At 33.6% G+C, this 21,661-nt stretch overlaps 1 protein-coding gene across 1 annotated transcript; it reads right to left on the bottom strand.

The window, feature by feature from the left end:
• Nucleotides 1-4,296: 4,296 nt before the first annotated feature.
• Nucleotides 4,297-20,259, bottom strand: LOC127846993 (sentrin-specific protease 1-like). Its single transcript, XM_052378470.1, has 4 exons — nt 20,136-20,259; nt 7,733-7,881; nt 7,021-7,144; nt 4,297-5,335 (listed from the first exon to the last, which is right to left on the bottom strand). The coding sequence occupies exons 2-4, from the start codon at nt 7,867-7,869 to the stop codon at nt 5,261-5,263; spliced, it is 336 nt and encodes a 111-aa protein (XP_052234430.1). The 5' UTR covers nt 7,870-7,881; nt 20,136-20,259; the 3' UTR covers nt 4,297-5,260.
• Between the last annotated feature and the right edge of the window lie 1,402 nt (nt 20,260-21,661).

The following is a 21,661-nucleotide window of genomic DNA, read 5'->3' on the forward strand; positions in this document are numbered from 1 at the left end:
CAATATATGCATCAAAATAGGTTCGAATATAAGAAATATTGTCCCTTTTAAATAGTCATTGTTTCGCCGTGCAATGTGACGTCAGGTACTGCGTATTAACTTAACACTTTATTATCAGCTATATCTTAAAAATGTTTAGTACCTTAAACGTGTTTCAAAGCAGAATATCTTCAATGTAACCATGTTAAAACCAAAGTTTTCATGTTAACAAGTTACAATTAGATTGCTAGACAAGTCTCATGCAATTAGATTGCTAGACAAGTCTCATGCAATTAGATTGCTATACAAGTCTCATGTAAGTATGTGATCCTAGAGCGTGGCTAGATTTTATTCAATGATTAGTATTGAAATCCGAATCGAAGGGAACAATCTTAGTAATGGATAACCCATTATCTGAAGTCATACACCAAATATAAAATGTGCTTTCAGAAATAAGAAGTGTTAACCTTAAAATTTGATTGACACGTAAATCTAAAATGATTGAGATACACCAGGATAACCGGTTAACCGGTTAAAATACCGAAGCGATCAGTATTCCGGTTAAATGTTCAAATCAAGGTAAACTTGATTTTTTTTTCATGAAATAGTGTCTTGTTCTGACAAAACTGGGCTTAATTCGTGTGCGTAAAGTGTCGTCCCAGATTAGCCTGTGCAGTCCGCACAGGCTAATCAGGGACGACACTTTCCGTTTTAATGGTATTTTTAGTTTAAAGGAAGTCCCTCCTTACCGAAAATCAAGTTTAGGCGGAAAGTGTCGTCCCTGATTAGCATGTGCGGACTGCACAGGCTTATCTTGGACGACACTTTATGCACATGAATTAAGCCCAGTTTTCTCAGAACAAGACAGATATGTACAACGTGCGATACAAGGTCAATTAACGCTGTCGCCTACTCAAAACAATATGCCACTCTGATGACGGGAATCAATAACGTGTCGACGAAAACAACCGCCAAGAAACGAACCGGTACTTTTGTTGTAAAAAACAGGGATTAAGTTTTAATAATCGATAACATAGTTATGTAAAATTAAACCCGGATTCTATAAGTGTTTGGGGCTATTAGCGTGGGCATAATTAATAAAGAAATATGAATTGTATCAAGATAATCCCTCTGTTGAAATGATGATCAGTTAAGGTCGTATTTGTTATTAATTCAATACTATAAGGTTATTACTAATTACCATCACCAACGATGCCACCACTTGACGCAAGTTTTAATTCAGAAATCGAATTATTAAACCAATTTAATTATTTCAAACACAAACACTCGTAAAGTTATTAAAATAATAAAATGTAGTATGGATTGAATTATTTTAGAGTTGCGCACTACGGTACGTTTAAAAAGTAATTAGCAGTATTTGAGATGGTAATGCTTATTAACATCCCCATACAAGTGATTAACGCAACACAGAGTTGCAGTATTACATTTCGACTTGCAATTGTTCATTAATGATTCTAATCTTATACAACTTATCACACATATCCAAATGGTGAGTATGTTGATTTGGCGTTATTTGTCCAATATTTAATAAACGGCATAGTCTTTGCGAAAGACAGAAGAGATGAATTTGAGTTAACAGTTCGGGCACTCAGGATCAGCAGACGATTTATTCCATAAATCAATATTATCGATATCTTAGGGAGGAGTCCGGAGAAAGCCGATGTATCATGTTTGCAGTTCGGGCCTAAACAGAACGGATCCGTGCGCTGGAAAATTTGAAAGCCACTGCCATTCACAAATGCACCGATGATAAACTAGGCATGCGAACAGGTATTCCGTTTAATATATAACCGTTAATCATTCAAGAAGCAGTATGTGTTATGTTAAGCATTACAAACTCAGTTGCACAAACAATGTACTGTACACAAGTCATACAAATAGTGATGAATTCTAACGCTGTGCTTTCGGCTTACGGTACGAAGATTCTCTTTAACGCAGTTATATAAGCGGTTCACCAAGTCAAGTCAATTTTTTGGTAAATACATAAGTACATAGCCAAACAACAATACATGTAATAGCGGTGCAATAAAAGCTTATTCAACTTGGTGATGAAAAGTTTGGTAAATATATAAAAAGGGCATTAACTAATAATTAATAGGTGGTTGTGGGAATGTTGACCATAATAACATATGAATAGTGAAACCAACTCGTAGACAACATACACTAGATCAATAGTTGTGATATCGGTTGCCGTAATACTGCACAAAACAAAAACAAAAAACGAACACTATATTCTGTACACCTCACATATATTCTGCTAAATAATTAATGTTCATGGTTTCACAAGCATTGACCTAACGGTTCACCATACGGAGATTCTATCATACAATAAATGTTAATTGTTACAAACACTGTCACACAAACGGCGCATCGTACACGATGCAATCAGAGAATGTATTCCGTTCCCAAGATGATAGATAAGCAACATTTGCGTTGCCCAAAGGCAATTTTCTATGATTATTTTCAGTATAAATCTTTACAGTGTACGCTGATTGACTAAAAGCCACAAATTACTGAGCGGTTTTAATGAGAATTGCTTATTTGGTAACCTGTGTTAAGAACAAAGTCGGTGTCATTGACATACTTACATATTAGAGCTATTCGCTAATGAGCACTGGTAACTGGCATTTCATTGATATACTTACATATTAGAGCTATTCGCTAATGCCAGTTACCAGTGCTCATTAGCGAATAGCTCTAATATGTTAGTATGTCAATGAAATTCCAGTTACCAGTGCTCATTAGCGAATAGCTCTAATATGTTAGTATGTCAATGAGCTGCCAGTTACCAGTGCTCATTAGCGAATAGCTCTAATATGTTAGTATGTCAATGAAATGCCAGTTACCAGTGCTCATTAGCGAATAGCTCTATTATGTTTGTATGTCAATGAAATGCCAGTTACCAGTGCCCATTAGCGAATAGCTCTAATATGTTAGTATGTCAATGAAATGCTAGCATTACCAGTGCTAATTAGCGAATAGCTCTAATGCGTAATGCCACTGTGTTTTGTATATATCTTGATCAGGTACAAACATGACAAGAAATATCACACCTGTCACAAACGACGTGGAATACCTATATCGTATAACGACATATTCCCATAAACAGGCGCTTTTGTCCGGTTGCACGAGAACGTTACACAAAAATATATGGCGCACCAAAGGGGTCGAAACTTTAACTTCTGCTCGAGCAGAAAAAAATGCTGCATGATTTTCACAGTACCCCCATGATATTGCTCCGATCAGTCGCCGTGAAAAATGTCAGATTGATGAAAAATAATATTTAACGCATTGCTGTTTCAATTCAACTTAATTTCGCGTTTTAACAGCTTGCAGTTATTTTCGGACATCTTTTTTTCGGACGTTGAACCTAAACACATTGTTCACAACAAAGATATCAAAACAGTAGTTCTAACACCATGCAAACATTTGAATTTTTAAACGATTTTCGTTTTAAATGTTATATATATCGATGATGTACATGCATTACGTTGTAAAGAAATATGGTAATGCCTAATTTACAGTCCTGAGTGTTGCAGTTTTTTAATACAAAGATACAACATTGATTTAAGAAAATATTTTCAGATTATATATATATATATATATATATATATATATATATATATATATATATATATATATATATATATTATTTCAGCTTAAAAAAGTTAAAAACTGATTATGAACCAAATTCAGTTCCAGAAATGTATAATCCCAATCGGTGTTTTAACATTATTTTAGCTAACTCACATGTACACTCAATTCAGGAAACATATTGTATTATATTTCACACAATCATTGTTACCACTTTCATCATTTATTTAATATGTCAATAAGCTCGATTGGTAATTGTCGGTTCGGCTCGGGTAATGCTTTAAAGTACCCTGTGTACTCTTAAGTATACTTTAATGTACCCTGGGTACGCTAAAATATACTTAAACGTACCGTTGGTCTGTCTGTCAGTGCAGTCACTCACAAACTTTTCAGTGCTTTATCTAAGAAACTCAATATAAGTTTTCAACATGAAACTTTATGGGTGTATAAATATAGCTGAGGAGAGGTGCCATGCACAAGAACCATAACCCGTCACTTTCTGATATGAGAGTTATTACGCTTTGTTGTTTTTGTATGATGTAACTAGGGCTATATCTCAGATACTATATAAGATTTTAACATGAAACTTAATGGGTGTATAATTATCACTGCACGAGAACCATAACCGTATACTTTCTTACATAACGGTTATTGCCCTTACTTGTTATTGTTATTTTATGATGTAACTTTTCAGGACTATATCTCATTTATAGAACCATGCATAAGAACCACAACCCTTCACTTTCTTAAATAAGAGTTATTGCCCTTTGTTGTTTTTGTATGATGTAACTTTTCAGGGCTTTATCTCAGAAACTATAAATACAAGATTTCAACATGAAATTTCATGGGTGTATAATTGTCAATGAGAATAAGTGCCATGCACAAGAAACATAACCCTAGTACATATGTATATGTCTGATGTTACTTTACAGGACTATATCACAGATACTATACACGATTTAAAGATGAAATTTAATGGATGTTAAGATATCAATGAGGAGAGGTGTCATGCACAAAATCTATAACCCTACACTTTCTTAAATAAGAGTAATTGCCTATTGTTTTTTTTATGTTGTTGCTTTTAAATTAGTGAGATAAGGGTACAACCCTTCAAATAAACTTTTCTGTTAGTTCTGCACCCATCAATAATCAAAATTTATTTGGCGGGGGATATCAATTTAACGAATTTGCTTATTATTAGTCTAAACGTTGAAATAGACTTAATATTTTAAGTAGCAATGGGAATATAAGACACAACAGACTCATCAGTCATCAGTATTATGTTAGCATATCTTTAGTCGGTTACTGAACTAGGGCAAATAAAGTTGAAGTTTATCAGGTGGTCTTAAAGTCCTCACCGCCTAGCAGATAAGTCTACAAAGTATTTTAAAACCGGTTCATGAACATGAAATTATAAGTCATTTACGCCATCGGGATTATTTCTTTTAAGTCAATATGTTTTTGGCACAGAAGGATTTTATTAATATTTTGTTGAGTTCTCAGATAAATCGAGCCCAAAGCACTTCCTGCTACAAAAACATATTTTCGAGAAACAACACATATTGATAATATCCATTTTAATGCCTTGCGGGTCTTTACAGTGAAGTGATCGAGTCGCACAGATATTCTTGCCGCACCCCATGAATCAGAAGTCTGCGTCTCACGACTAGTCTCGATAAACTGAATCATGGGCTTGTCGCAACATTGTGGGATGCTTTTTCATGACCAAACATTTGGCAGTCTGGAAATAAAGTAAAAGTCATTCATACTTAACTTAAAAAACAACATTTGTTTGCAATAAGAAAAGAATATATTCACTAGATTAAGTGTTCACAAAAAATACTATTGCTGAAAATAAAATTGCAAGAACGATAGTTTGACAGTGAAAAGTATTCATGTTTTATGCATCATAAATATACAATCACATTAAGACACTGAAAAACAACTTTTCATACAAAATTATATAATGGAGCAAAGAGAATGCTTTTTTTCATTATATGACACATTCATAAATTAAAATATGAGTAATCTTCTTGTTTAACCTTTTTTCAGGGTTATTTGACAAACGTGGAACTCTATAACACCGTTTGATCCTCAGGTTATGATATTACATATGAAATATCATGTCCTTTATAAATTAAAAAAAAATGCAAGGCTCTAAAAACCAATGCACCAACAGAAAGGTACGATGATTATATTCTACATTCTGCCATTATTTTGTTGAATAAAAGTTAATGCAGATCTTTACTAAGCAAACTAGAGCTTTGTCACAGACGTGACAAATACCCCCACGTGCCGCATTGACACAGACTATTTTGCATGCTGTCTTCACAAAACAAGAGAATCAAATTTATGGCGATTTTTAAGAATGATAATGCCATTATCATTTATGGCCATTTCGACCTTTGAACTCTTGAATTCTTTAGCATGACATGCAGTCCAAATTTATGGCCATTTTTTTACTTTTGAACTCCAAGTGTGACCTAGACCTTGCAGTTATCAACATAATTCTTTTGCATGACACATCGTCCAATGACTGTGAACAAATGTACCATGTATTTTTAAAATCTCACAATAAAAGACATAGTTATGGCCCGGACAAGATCATTTATGGCCAATTTTGACCTTTGAACTCACAGTGTGACCTTGACGTTGCAGATATAGACGTAATTCTTTTGCGCGACACACCGTCCAATAATGGTGAACAAATTTGCCAAATGATTTTAAAATCTCACAATGAACAACATAGTTATGGCCTGGACAAGCTCATTTATGGCCTTTTTTTACCTTTGAACTCAAAGTGTGACCTTGAACTTGGAGTTATCGACGTAAATCTTTTGCGCGACACACCGTCCAAACATGGTGAACAAATGTGCCAAATGATTTTAAAATCTCACAATGAATGACATAGTTATTGCCCAGACAAGCTCATGTATGGCCATTTTTAATCTTTGAACTGAAAGTGTGACCTTAACCTTCGAGATATTGAAGTAATTCTTTCGCGCGACACACCGTCCCATGATGGTGAACAAATTTGCCAAATGATTTTAAAATCTCACAATAAATGATAAAGTTATGGCCCGGACAAGCATTTGACCCTTGAACTCCAAGTGTGACCTTGATCTTGGAGATATCGACATACTTTTTTCACGCAACACACCGTCCCATGATGGTGAACAAATGTACCAAGTTATTTTAAAATCTAACGGTAAATGACATAGTTATGGTCCGGACAAACTTTCGGTTTAAAAGTGACCCCGTGGCCTAGTTTTTGACCCAGCAAGACCCATATTCAAACTTGGCTTAAACATCACCAAGATACAACTTGTGACCAAGTTTGGTGAAGATCGGATGAAATTTCGGGACAGACCGACAGACAGTACGACAAAGTGACTCCTATATAGAAATATAAAGCTAATTTATTACCATCAATGCAAACACTCCACAGCTGTTTCCATGGCGCTGTTTGTTGCAAGGTGGCGCTTTGAACTCTGAACTGAATTTTTCCAAGCCATCTTTCACAATTTGCGCTCGTTGACACATGAACTGGCTGCAACAAATATTTTGTTGGTAAAAATCAACAAAAATCATGTGCCTATATACTTAAGCGGTACTTTATCTATACCAAATTGTTTTAATAATCAGTTTTCAAACATATATATATATATGTGAATCTATTAACACATTATTTGAAACACATAAGTGTGAGAGATATGACACAATAATAAATAAGAATGAACTAAGAAAGCAAGCATAAATTTATATATAGCCTATCATTTTTAAAGTGTTGGTGGTCATTACAAGTTAATATTTAAGATAAAGATCCAAATATAGAAAACAAAAAAATTTACAAAGTTTTTTGAATATCTTGTTTGGTATATTGCCTGATGAATGATAACTGGAACTGGCCAAAAAAGCTTCCTAAATGTGACCTTTGATCTCTTGTTAACGCATGCGCTGCAGCTTCTCTACATGGAGAACATATGTGGTAAGCTATATTAAAAATGGCATATTCAATTATCGAATCACAGTTTGGATAAGCTCAGAGACACACATTAAATGCACATACACCAACTGCTACTGTGACTGCTATATCAAGCAGGTAAGACAAAAAATGAATTACAGCTTTGAACCTTACCAGAACAAATCGAACAAGGCCTTGTTGTTACCACCCAACGAGTCGTAAATGGTTACAGTCCTGGACAAAACACTTGCAACCAGCAAAACCCAGTGATTGTTGCCTTTACATTGTGGCAGCATAAGTAGATCATACATATTGAAGTCCACCTACAAAATGTGAAATTATAATGCACCTTAAACAATGTATACATTACTAAACAGTGATAAATTTGCTCAAATTACTTCAAAGAAGTATAGTGGCATGCAAGAATCAAGTACAGTTTAAGTTAACAATAAAACAAAAGATTGTCAGGCAATATGGTACTCCTGGAACAACTTTGTAGAGGTCATTTGCAAAGAACATGTAGAATTTATGAAGAACCACCACTTTTACATAAAAACTCATGTTATGTAAAACGAAGACTTTGGCATTCATATCTCACAGACATATCAAGTCATTACCACTGCCACCTTCATCAACATAATTATTGGACACATAGAGAACTACTATATCTCACTACATACAAAATGTGGTAGCCCTAGATCCTAGAGTTAAGGACAAGAATATTTTAAAAGTTTTCACAAAATAAGCAAGCAAGAATTGTATATAATGTTCAATTTTGTGACCCGCGGGTCAGGGTCAAATTTGACCCAAAGGGCATAACTTGAACAAACTTGGTAGAGGACAATAAGATGTTACTGCAAACCAAATTTGGTAGCCATAGTCCGAATGGTTTTCAACAAGAATTTTTTTACAATTTTCACAAAACAGGCGCTTTATAAGCGTTTATTCAATTTTGTGACCCCCCCCCCCGGGCAGGGTCAAAGTTTACCCCAGAGGCATAATTTGAACAAACTTGGTAGAGGACTATAAGATGTCACTTCATACCAAATTTGGTAGCCCTAGGCCCAATGGTTATGGACAAGAATGATTTTTAAAGTTTACCCTAAATTAGCCATTTATAAGCATATGTTCAATTTTGTGACCCTCGGGGCAGTTTTAAATTTGACCCCAGGGGCATAATTTGAACAAACTAAGAAGAGAACTAATACATGTCAATACATACCAAATTTGGTAGCACTATGCCATACAGTTATGAACAAGTAGATTTTTTAAGTTTTCACAAAATAGGCCTCATATAAGCATATGTTCAATTTTGTGACCCTCGGGGCACGGTCAAACTTGACCCCAGGGAAATAATTTGAGCAAACTTGGTAGAGGACTATAAGATGTCATTACATACCAAATTTGGTAGCCCTAACCCCAACGGTTATGGACAAAAAGATCTGTAAAGTTTTCACAAAATAGACCAAATATAAGCATATGTTAAATTTTGTGACCCTCGGGGCAGTTTCAAATTTGACCCCAGGGGCATAATTTGAACAAATTTGGTAGAGGACTATTAGATGTCTCTACATACATACTGATAGCCCTATGCCCAATGGTTATGGATGAGAAGATTTTGAAAGATTTCACAAAATAGGCCTTATATAAGCATATGTTCAATTTTGTAACCCCAGAGCAGGGTCAAATTTATTTGACCCCAGGCGCATAATTTGAACAAATTTGAAATAGGTTCATCCTAGGAACATTACTGAGAAATTTCATCGGAATTGGACCAGTAGTTTAGGAGAAGAAGATGTTTAAAGGAAAAGTTAATGCACGGACGGACGCACGCAGGCACGGACGGACGCACGCATGGCGGACACAGGACCATGACATAAGCCCCGCTGGCCTTTGGCCACTGGAGCTAAAAATCAATTAAGGAAGGGAGGGAGCAACCCTCACTAACCCAACCCTAAAGGCCCCTGGGCTTCTGAAATATGATCACAAGCACTAATAATCATATTATAATGATAAAACCCGGTCACCACTGTCGATAAATTGGAAATTGTTATGATTGTGAGATATAATGTAAACATTTGCATACAGATCAATCTTTTTTCTTCAAGCCAAACACAAAATAACAATGCAAAATTAAAGTTTTAAAGGTTTTCAATGGGTACAAATAGGGTATTTATCTGGACATTGGAAAAGTTGAAATACATGAAAATATCATCAAACAACTTAAATGTATTTCATTGTTAAATATGTTTTTCTTGATTTTTCTCCAAACTTTACACAAATATGGGTGATTTCAAAAATAACTAGAAATGACGTGGCAGAGGCCGACGTGTATCCCCACGCCGCATGTTTGACCCAGGGGTTCCCCAGGGTTGGTAATGAGGCTATGCATAGTTGAGATTGAACGTTTTGTCATAAGAGAAGTTCGGTATCAATTAGATGTGAATCGGTGTAGAAATGAAGAAATTATAGTAAAAGGTAATTTTGGGTGGGCATGGCCTATGTGGGCGGGGTGCCCCAGGGTTGGTAATGGGGCCATGCATAGTTGAGATTAACCATAATGTCATAAGAGAGGTTCAGTATCAATTTGAAGTGAATATGTGTAGAAATGAAGAAATTATAGTAAAAGGCAATTTTGGGTGGGCGTGGTCTATGTGGGTGTGGCCAATGTGGGCGGGGCACCCCAGGGTTGGTAATGGGGCCATGCATAGTTGAGATTATCCGTATTGCCATAAGAGAGGTTCAGTATCAATTTGAAGACATTCGGTGTAGTCTCCGGTGCACTCAAAATGTGCAGCTCCATGAGATACACATGCATGCCAAATATCAAGTTGCTATCTTGAATATTGCAAAAGTTATGACCAAGGTTAAAGTTTGGGACACACACACACATACAATGACAGACATGCCAAAAACAATATACCCCCGATCTTTCGATCCGGGGGCATAAAAATGAGTAAAAATCTCTGACCCGGCCCCACCTCAACCCACATAACTTTTGACCCAGGGATCAGATCAAAATTCCAAATAGTGCAGGGTCGCACATATGCTCATAGCTACCATGTGTGTAAGTTTCAAGGTTTTAGTGCTTATAGTGTAGAAGGAGAAAGTGGCCAGGACGGACGGACAGATGGACAGACGGAAGACGGTGATAACCACAATATCCCCACTTTTTTGTGTTTTGTCAACATGCAGTATGTTCTTAAGCAAAATATAAATACAAATTCAGAAGTGTTCTAAAAAAAATATGGAAAAAATTGAAATGTTCATCTTTTTTAACACATATTTTTTTAAACTATACTCCTAAAAGTTTTTTTCCTGGCCTCAAAGCAGTGTATCTTAAAGTAAAAACTCAGATTTATCAAAACATAGGATGGCCTTCAAATATATGTGAAGTTTCTTTTTTATTATATAAGAAAATCTGCAAAAATTAGCTTTTGCCAAAACTGTATACAATTTTCAAACATTTGTACATTTAATTGGGACACTTACATGACTTTTGTATACAAGTTAAATAAGCAAACCATTCAATATATATACTTTTTTAATTTTTATTACATTTGACTATACAAATTAATGTTTCCCCAAATAATGTTCTGTGCTTGAAGGTCCGTTTGATGATTGAAGGTTGATGTTTAGATATTTAAGGTTATTTGTACTTGACAACTTTAGTTTTCATTTATTCTAAGAAATACCCAAACAGTCAGTAATATAGAATACAAATTAAATTGGCATAAAATATTCTGATAAAATTATAAGATAAGTTACAGGGAACTTGAATTGTTTGCTGAAAGGATCTAGCACGATTTAAGGCCAAATCTGTACACTTGGGACATTTTCAAAATGGATGAAAATCTGAAGAAAAATAGCATAACTTTTATATGTATTTTATTTGAGGTATTTTTGTGGCCCTTAGTATGTTTATAACCGATGGGATATCAGAGGCATAAGGAATCTCCATAATTATGCAGTGTGTCATAGATCTGTATTTCCCATAAAAAAACACATATATTTCACAAATTGTAGATACATTTGACCTGGTTTCAATATATTTCAAATAGTTGTATATATTTGACTTTGGTTTCATAATTTATCTTGTTCTATATAATAAAGATCTATTTGACATTGCTCTCTATATGCTTGAGATCTATATGCTGGGCATTGTTCTCTATACAAATGGATAGCATACTTTGTTCTCTAAATATCAAATGATGTTCTCTACATATTAAACATGGTTCTCTATGGCATTGACCTTGATCTTTAAATATAAGACATAATGCCTCTTCTATATGTTGGAATTTGATATCTATATATAAGACATTGCTCTCTATACTTGAAGTTGATCTAATATTGTGCTCTCTATATATTGGACGCTTTTCTATAAATATTGAACATGGTACTGTATACAAAATACATGTTTATATTTTTTTTATAATATTTGACCTCGTTTTCTATATAAATATGTGTCTTAAATGATAATATTCTAAATGTTGGAACAATTTCTAAAGATAAATCGATTAATTCATTTTCTCTGTTTAGTAAACGTCTAAGAAATTAACGTTCACATGGCATTAGGAAAAAGGGTAACTTAAGGCGTAAATTTAAACGTCTGCTTTCTTTAAATGATTGCTACACAGTATTAAAAAATGGGGGTAAACATAAATTACTAAGTGCACTTTGCTCTCTTTCTGTTTCTTCGTTGGCGCATATTGATAAGGAATGTAAACTTATTTTACTTCAATCTGACCCTCTATATGAATGTGCTTGTATTATTGAATCTTTCACTGACTACTATCTTAAACCTTTTATTGAAAATGTACTTAACAAAACTAGAAATCGTATCAAAATTGAGTTTTGTAACAAAGGTCTTGATTTAATTGACCTTCCTAAAATATTCAATGATAAAAATGTACGTCGGTTGATTCCCCCTTATTTCCGCAATACTGAATCACCACTTATTTGCTACAAATATAGTAAACCTGTAAGAAGTATCGTTTTTAATTATAATTTTATTTCCACAGATATAAATGTAATAAGAAATTGTCCTACATTATGTGACTGTACTAGTTCTAAATATATATATGGTCCAGTTGGACATGTTATTACTGGGGACCTTAATTTCATTCAAAATAAAAACCTTAGAAATTTGCTACGCAGAGGCCCTAAGTACAGACTGCCTATTCCTGTTGATTTTGATGACTGCATTAAGAATATCGTAACATCCTTACATGATTATTGGACTAAATGGTGCAGGAAGGAAAATGCTGAAATTACTGCACTCAATGATTGGAAAACAAAAATATTTAGTATGGCCATGAATAAAATATGTTTTTATGATACACATCCTTTGGCTCTACCACATTCACCTAAATTTAATAAACAAAATCTCTGTAAATTGCTTGAAGACTTAAAATCTAAATTCGTCTTAGTTCCTGCTGATAAGGCTGCTAATAATGTTATCGCAATATGACGAGTGTTTTATGTTCAAACTATTTCACAAGAACTTTCACAAACTACATCATATTGTGAGTACAATAAGCAACCTAATGAAATTATTACCGACTATATTGCCCAATGCATAAAGTTAAATGTAATAGTCAATATTACTGACAAGAAATTGCCATCACTTTACTGGATACCTAAATTACATAAGACGCCATATAAAAGTCGTTTTATCGTTAATTCAGTGTCTTGTACCACCAAACAATTATCAGTGTATCTTACATCTGCATTGAGTGCTATTAGATATCATATAGCTAAATTGTGTAATAAAGTTTATGAAAATAGTAATATTAACCTATTTTGGTCAATAAAAAACACCTTAGAAGTTATTGATAAAATTGAAAATAAAAAATATAAGGTGTCACAAGTAAGTACTTATGATTTTTCAACACTATATACTACGCTTCCTCACGCTTTAATAAAATCCAAACTTGTTTCTTTGAATGAAAAATCATTTGCTAGAGAGAAGTGTTTGTATCTAGCTTTTAACACTAAAACAGCTTTTTTTACTAATCAGATATTAGAAAATTACATCATTTGGACTGGTCTTGACTTTTGTGCAGCACTTACTTTTCTTTTGGATAACTTGTTTGTAGAATTTAATGGTAAAATATTTAAACAAATTATTGGCGTTCCAATGGGTACTAATTGTGCGCCACTTATAGCTGACCTTTTTTATATTGTTATGAAAGCGAATTTATGTTAGAATTATCTAAAACTAAGCAAGTAGATTTGATTAATTGTTTTAACCTTACTAGTAGGTACATTGATGACATACTTAATTTAGATAATCCATTATTTGAACAATATATTCACAAAATCTACCCAAAAGAACTAGTCTTAAATAGATCGTGTATATCCAATACAGACGCTGCGTATTTAGACTTACATTTAACTATTAATAATAATTTGATCAAAACTTGTTTATACGACAAACGGGACGATTTTAACTTTGAAATTGTGAATTTTCCGTTTCTAGATGGCAACATCCCTAAAGGACCTTCCTATGGTATTTACATTTTGCAGTTGGTACGTTATGCCAGAGCATGTTCGTGTATTAAAGATTTTAATGATCGTAATCTAATCTTAACTAAAAAATTGCTAAAACAATGCTTTTTGTATCATAACCTAAGAAATAAATTTGCTAGATTTTACTTTTAGTATGGTGATTTAATTTCAAAATATAATGTTTCTTTAAAATGGCATTTAAATAATGGAATCTCCCATCCATCATTTTACGGAGATGTTTTGCAGCGTGTCCGCAAATTAAAATATGTTAAACCAAATGTTCATATTAAAATTTTCTATTTAATTAACTTGTTTTTATCAAAAGGATACGATGCTTATGTACACGTGTTTGATGGTTTTCGATTCACTATATCTTTCTTCCCTTAAAATTTGGAATCATTAGTGATATTATAGGCATTTTTCACTGTTGAATAAATTTGTGTCATTGTGTCGTATCAACAAATCTACATGAATACTACATTATAGGCATTTTTCACTGTTGAATAAAATTGTGTCATTGTGTCGTATGAACAAATCTGCATGTAAACTGCATTTGGACTCAAATCGTACATCAAATCATTTCTGTCTTCAGTTGTCAAAACACCTATATACTGTTTGATTTTAATAATGTCGCTTTAATGGAATTACCATTTTTATTCATTTGCTTCTTAATATTAAATCACCTAAACTTGTTTTATTAGTAGCACAGCCCCATTAATATTTTGTTAGTACTGCCCCTGGAATTTTTTTCACGTCATTATGTCATTATGGATTTTTGTGACGTCATACGAACGACTTTCCCAGTTGTAATCTACATGCATTGGGTTTATTAAGTTCCATTTTATTTATATTTCTCTCTGATAGGCGGTTCTTGTTTGATATAATTATTTTTATTTTTTTTAGCAGTCTCATAAACAACCAAGCTATGTAATATGGAATTTTTACACCCATTATTGCTGCTTCTTCCTGTATTCGCGCGATGATTATCTGAGATATTAACTATATGATTCTATATTCTCAAATCTTTTCTATAAAGAAGGAATGTAGTTGACAATTGTTAATAGTTTTATTTGATCGTTCGTCAAAAAGTTGTAATTCTGTTACTCTTGTATCTTCAATGCATTTGAGTAATTAAATAGTAATTAAATTGAATACGTTTTAATTCCCTTTTATTATTGTTTAATTTGAGGTACAATGCTATGACGTTAAATTTTATTTACACTTAAATGTATTATGAATATTACTGGGCCAAGTGTGAGGTTGAGCGCTCTATAACCATGTTTAAACCCCCAATGCTTTGCATTGACCGTTCCAAGGCGGTGACCCCAGCTTTATTCATATTTTGTGTTTATGTTGGTTTGTATTGTGCTGTATTGTGCTGTTTTGTACTCTTTGGTCAATCGGTCACTTGCCTTAAATAAAGGACCAACTAATTGTTTTTAATGAAAATTCAATACTGCTCCAGCAGCTGGAGTTTCACTTTTTTATATTGTTCTGATAAAACTGGGCTAAATTCATGTGCGTAAAGTGTCGTCCCAGATTAGCCTGTGCAGTCCGCACCGGCTTATCAGGGACGACACTTTTCGCTTAAACTTGATTTTCGGTAAGAAGGGACTTCCTTCAAACTAAAAATACCATAAAAGCGGAAAGTCTCTTCCCTGATTAGCCTGTGCAGTCTGCACAGGCTAATCAGGGACGAGACTTTACGCACATGAATTAAGCCCAGTTTTCTCAGAACAAGACACGTATAATTCACTGTTCTATATTTAGACCTTGCTCTCTATATATTAAACATTATATTATATATATATTGGATCTTGTTCTTTATATACTTTATAGATTAAACACGATGTCCTCTTACTTGACCTTCCTCTGTAATACAATATATCCTCTATATATTTTGGTAATGTGTCATTAAAAATGAATGAAATAATAATAAGTGCTGTACCGTTGTTTATCGAAGGTTTTAACATGGTTTTTAGTTTAGATGTGTAGGAATTGTACCACAAGGGTGACAGTCTGCGTGGTTTAATTATAAGTGTCTGAAAGACTTTGTCATCCCTAATATTTGACATTTGACCATGTTCAACTTTTATTTTGGCTTTTTTTTCAGTTGCTTTTGAATGCTTTATTAAATCGAAATTTAATCATTAATTCTGCTATAATGTAAGTTTGTTTTCACTTTCTGGAGGTTTATAAGAAAAACATTCATTTTGTGTCCCAAGTGTACATGTACAACATTTAATAACCAACTTCAGGCTAACATTGAAGATTATTGGAGAAACATTTTGATTAAAATTGACATTAATTTGAGAAGAGGAAATGTATTTTTGTAATAATGTTATGGTAAAGTCAAATATACTTCCCACACATTATCATGTATATGCTTATATTTTTCTTCTGAAGACAAAATATGGAGACATACCCATATAATAAGAGTAGTTCACCCCCAGAGTGAAGAAACCACCTTTTTCTCTTGGAGATTACACCCTTCTGTGTACTTCTTTCCAGAAAATTAGTGCCTCTGTTTATTTTTTAAAAGCTATCAACTGTCCATCAAAAATGATAAAAATTGTGTACACTTGGGACAACGCGATATTTGTCTTGCAAAAAAAAGTTCACAAGGTTTTGGCATCAAATTTTCAGTACATCTAGTGATAAGCATTAATAGTTTGAAGAAAATGATGTAAAACCTTGAAAATTCTATCTTATGAAAAATTAAAAATAACTTTCTTGCAAAATGTACACTTGGGACAGGGACAAATTCTGACCAAATTTAGTATTCAGCTGTTCAAAATTTACATGAACAAATAATTGTATAAATACCTGTACAAATGTGTAGAAAAAACATGTGACAGGTTAAAAGGACACTTTTTGCCTATAAATATTGAAGCACTTTATGATGCCACCTCTTAATATACGTGAAGAGAGTTGAAAATTGTGGCACAAAATTGACAAGAACATTATTGCTTTGAACACTTGCTTCAAGAGATATCAACCTAAGTAAGAAGCATTTTTTTATTTTTCTTAAAGCATATGCATTTTTATATTCATTAAATGATGGCAATACCTAATATTTCTGAAAGTTTTATTGAAGTATAGAATTGAAAATTGCCTTTTACATAAAATGTCACGCAAAACCAGTACACTTGGGGCAATTTTAAGGATATTTTTCAATATATTTTGTTAATGAAGCAAGTTATTGAGAAGAATTTTCACATTTAAGTTAATCACATGGAAACACTTCTGTAAGATAGAAAAAGAACTCAAACATGCTTAATGGTAAGAAAATAAATGCATGTTTTATTTAGGCTTCATTATTTTTTAAATCACCCATACGATATGATGAGGCATTTGTCTTTACGGAATATAAAAAAAATCAATCATTTTTACCCAGAAGTTGGCGCTGTAATAAATTTGCTATTCTGTGTGTTCTTTTAACAAGCTTGATTAGGAATTTTTGAAAACGCGCCATGGAGATTTTCTTTCACCATTACAAACAATAGTTCACGGATTCAAACCATAATTCCTGATTAATATGCTGCTACAGTGGATTCCTGTTCTTAGCATACCATGTCAGCAAAAATTATGCTAATAACAGGAATATGCTATTAACAGGAAAACACATTTTAGCATAAATATAGCAACTGGGGGCATAAAATAAGTCAAATCTGTTAATAATTGATCGTCAAAGTGAAATTTAAATTCCACATTGTATATGATTGATGTTTAAGATAACTATTTATCAAATGGAATTGTATTCTAAGGTATTTGCATTTGCATTTGAGCATATTTTTGCAGATTTAAAGCATATTTTCTTGGCATTCTGAGAATGTTCTATGCTATTAAGACTTTAAGTGAATTCTGAATATTGGGGTTAAAAATTATGCTATTAATAGAAGAAAAATACATTAAAATTTAAGAATTAATCTGTGCTATGACATTCTATATGCTCAGTCTGACAGAATTTCGTAGCCTGTCATACCAAACATCTGACAGATTATTTTACATATTGCGGTGTCTGACTTGGCTTCTCACTTTTGAGTCCATGATGCTAAATGTTTTAGATTCAACACTAGTTTCCTCAACCTAACGACACCAGAGCTCCTGTGATGCAAATATACTTAAGTGGTATATAGAGATATTTTTTTTCCCTGCAAATTGCGTTTAGTTCCTCACTTCTGGTTAAAAACAAACCTGTTACCCTCCGATTGACTGTCAATTTAAACAGCAAACTCCAATACATATTCCTGTTTGTATTCTTGTATGAAAATGTCCACAACATATGGGGACTGAATATTCAAATACATGTAGGTTAAGAAGTACAGTAAATGACATGACAAAATGCTGTTAGGACATATCATCATCCTTAATTCGAAACCAGCAATACATGACATTATTCTTAAGAGGGGCATTTCAGAATAAAGATAAAAAGATACAAACGATTCGCAATGGAAAAATTATTTCCTGCAAATATTTTTTATCGAAATTATTTCCGCCAAGACATGTTGTACAATAGCATGCCATGGTTAAAATGAGTGTGTAATACAATGCCTAAACTCTTTCTGCAAAGTTTGGGAAGTCTGCTTTAGGGACATTTAAATGGAAGGACAGATGAAAGGTAACTCATTATAGTGCCACCAATGTAATAATTATGCATTTTTTTCGCAGTTCAGAGCTGAAAATAACATCCCAGAACTTAATTATGCACTGCCAAGTTATTCAATAAATAGTAAATTGTAAACATTTCAATTATGAAAAATTAAACAACTTGTAATTCAGACACAACTCACATTTTACCTGTTGTTAGCTTTGAACAAGCTAATTGGCCTCGGTGAAATAATTTACATTGAAATTGAGAAAAGTCCTCGAGAACTCAGTGCCCCAGATAATTATTTGGAAAATAGGGTTTTCAACCATTGATTTTGAAAAATAGGGTGATTCCATTCTTCATATAGAGTGAAATGAGTAATAAAAATGCATACCTTAAACTAATTGCTGATTTACTTCCGTTGACGCTGCACACTTGTATTGATTCAATAGAACTGTAAACTATCATCATAAATTTTAATAAACTGATGTTTCGTAATATCTTTAATCCTTGAAACTATCCATGATATAAACTTTAAAAAATGTTGACAATTTCTAACCAATGACATGCCTTTTTATACTTTTGACAGGTTTGTTAAGTCACAGACTTTCCATCATGTTTTTTGGATGTCAACTCAACTGCTGTATACATAGTTTCTAACAAAATCGATGACACGAATGATTCGGCACTTATTGGCTCTTGCTTTCTTGATTCGAAAAAGTTTGCGATCGACTGATATTTTGACGCAACAATCTCGGAAGTCTTTCGACCTCTCTCTGCTATTTTTATTTTGCATCGTAATAGAAAATGTACAGACGCTTAACAAAAACATCCACAATGAGCGACAAATTAGGTCAGATTGAAAACGCATAGCGTTTGAATAACTATGACCGTTTCCTGAGCTTGCTGAATGTAAGCGTCACCGCGTTACGATAATAATTCCAAAGAGAAAATACCTAAAATGAGCAAAGCATTTTTAATCGAAGTTTTGTATCGTTAATTTGACGAATTTGCGTAAAAGTCAAATTCATTGCGTTTTCAATACTCATGATATTGTATTTCTTTGCATTTTTAAACATTTTAATAGGGTGAAAGACGCAGATACGCAGCTTATCTGGGGCACTGAGAACTGGTTAACAGACATGATATTTTGCCTTTTTGGATAATTGTAAAAGTTAGAACATCAGATATACATGTATGAGGAGAACGAGAAACGTAAACAATGTAAACCAGAAAGGCACAATCACAGGCGATCGGCACCTGTGTCGGAAGCAATTTTTAAGAATCATTAAGAAAGTAAATCGATAGAAACAGAGAACCTACACTTGCGCACCCTTTGAGCCATTCTTATCAGTCATCGTCGTGATTTTCGCAAAAGTTTTAACAGCCGTTAGACATTTATGATCGATTTTCTTATTAAGCGAATGTCAACAATTTTTGATCGACTAGTTTGCAGCCAAAATATTACGCACTTACCGCGTGTCAATGTAAAACTTTAAACAGGTCGTCACATAAACTTGCAGAAGATGTGAAAAGGCACCATCATGGCGGCAGCCATTTTTCCAAACAAACCAGTTTCGCACCAAACGGCAAATATAACAAGAGTTCTGATTGGCTAATGCCATAATCTAAAAATAAATGCTGGTCGAGCAGGATTTTTCTGCTCGAGCAGAAAAATGCTGGTCGAGCAGTAAATTTGCTGCTCGAGCAGGATTTTTCTGGTCGAGCAGCATTTAAATGCTGCTCGAGCAGCAATTTTTTCTGCTCGAGCAGAAGTTAAAGTTTCGACCCCTTTGGTATCCCATAAAAATACGCGTATCAGCTCTAGCTACGACAACGTACTTGACAGTTACATTACCGGGCGCTAGGTTATGCCCTACAGCGCTCATTGAAGTAAACAATAGTTTCAGGCATATGTTATATTAAAGTGCAGGTTGTCATCACTCTTTAAAGCAAAGAACGGTACCTTTTATTGGTGTAGTGTAAAAGATACAACTATATTTCTGTAAATCGTTAATTTTGTATATTTATCTTATATGTAGTTTGTTCTCTTTCGTTTCTTTATGAAAATAGACTATATTTGGATAAGTAATATTTCTAGTTAATTTTTGTTCTCTAATTAAATAAGAATAATTAAGCACAATGCATTTTATTGAATAGACAAATGCGTATATTTTAAGTATTACATAATTTATTTGCGTTATTAGAATAGCGTTTTTCTCGCACATTATTTTTGTGGGGATATCTTGTCATAGGTGTGATGAGTGCTAATGCAGCATTTTCATTTACTATAAATATGTAAACACAAGGCCCGTTATCATTTCATGTAATAAACCTCGTGATTTGCTGATAAGATACAAGTTAAGGAGAAAAACGGCACTCCTGACATCGTTGGCATGGGCGCCTGAGCAGCATGCGTACATATCGCATTTGAGATCGTGATCAATATCTTGACGCCCCGACACAGAAATAGAACATGTCATCGACATACCGATATCTTCGACGACGATCTATCCGTCGAGGATGAGATGACGCAAAAGACGACTTCAACTTGGATTCAACATTGACGTCATTGATCCAAATTGTGAACCATCATAAGAACCATACATTGCATGAACTGTTTAATGAATATTTCACGTGTCGTCGAAAGTGTTTTTAGTAATACCTGGATACGAGTGGACTGATTACAATTTATCACAAGTACTTGTACATACACAATTGTTAAACTGATACAGTCTTAAACGCATACGTACTTCAGAACTATATCTTATTAAAAACAACATGTGTAGATTCTTCTAAATCGTGTGAAAGTCGCAGATTAATAGCACCCTCGACCGAAAATCGTAGTATCCAATCGGAGGCCGCCTTAATTAATCGAATGGATTTTACAGTCTACAACCTGAAGACACATACTCTCCAACAGGCCGTCTCATCTCTTAACCCTGAAGACATATCGCCTTTAGCAGGAAGTCACAAATACATATAGATACTGTCAATCATTG

This window comes from Dreissena polymorpha, chromosome 10 (assembly GCF_020536995.1).
Source record: "Dreissena polymorpha isolate Duluth1 chromosome 10, UMN_Dpol_1.0, whole genome shotgun sequence".
NCBI lineage: Eukaryota > Metazoa > Mollusca > Bivalvia > Myida > Dreissenidae > Dreissena > Dreissena polymorpha.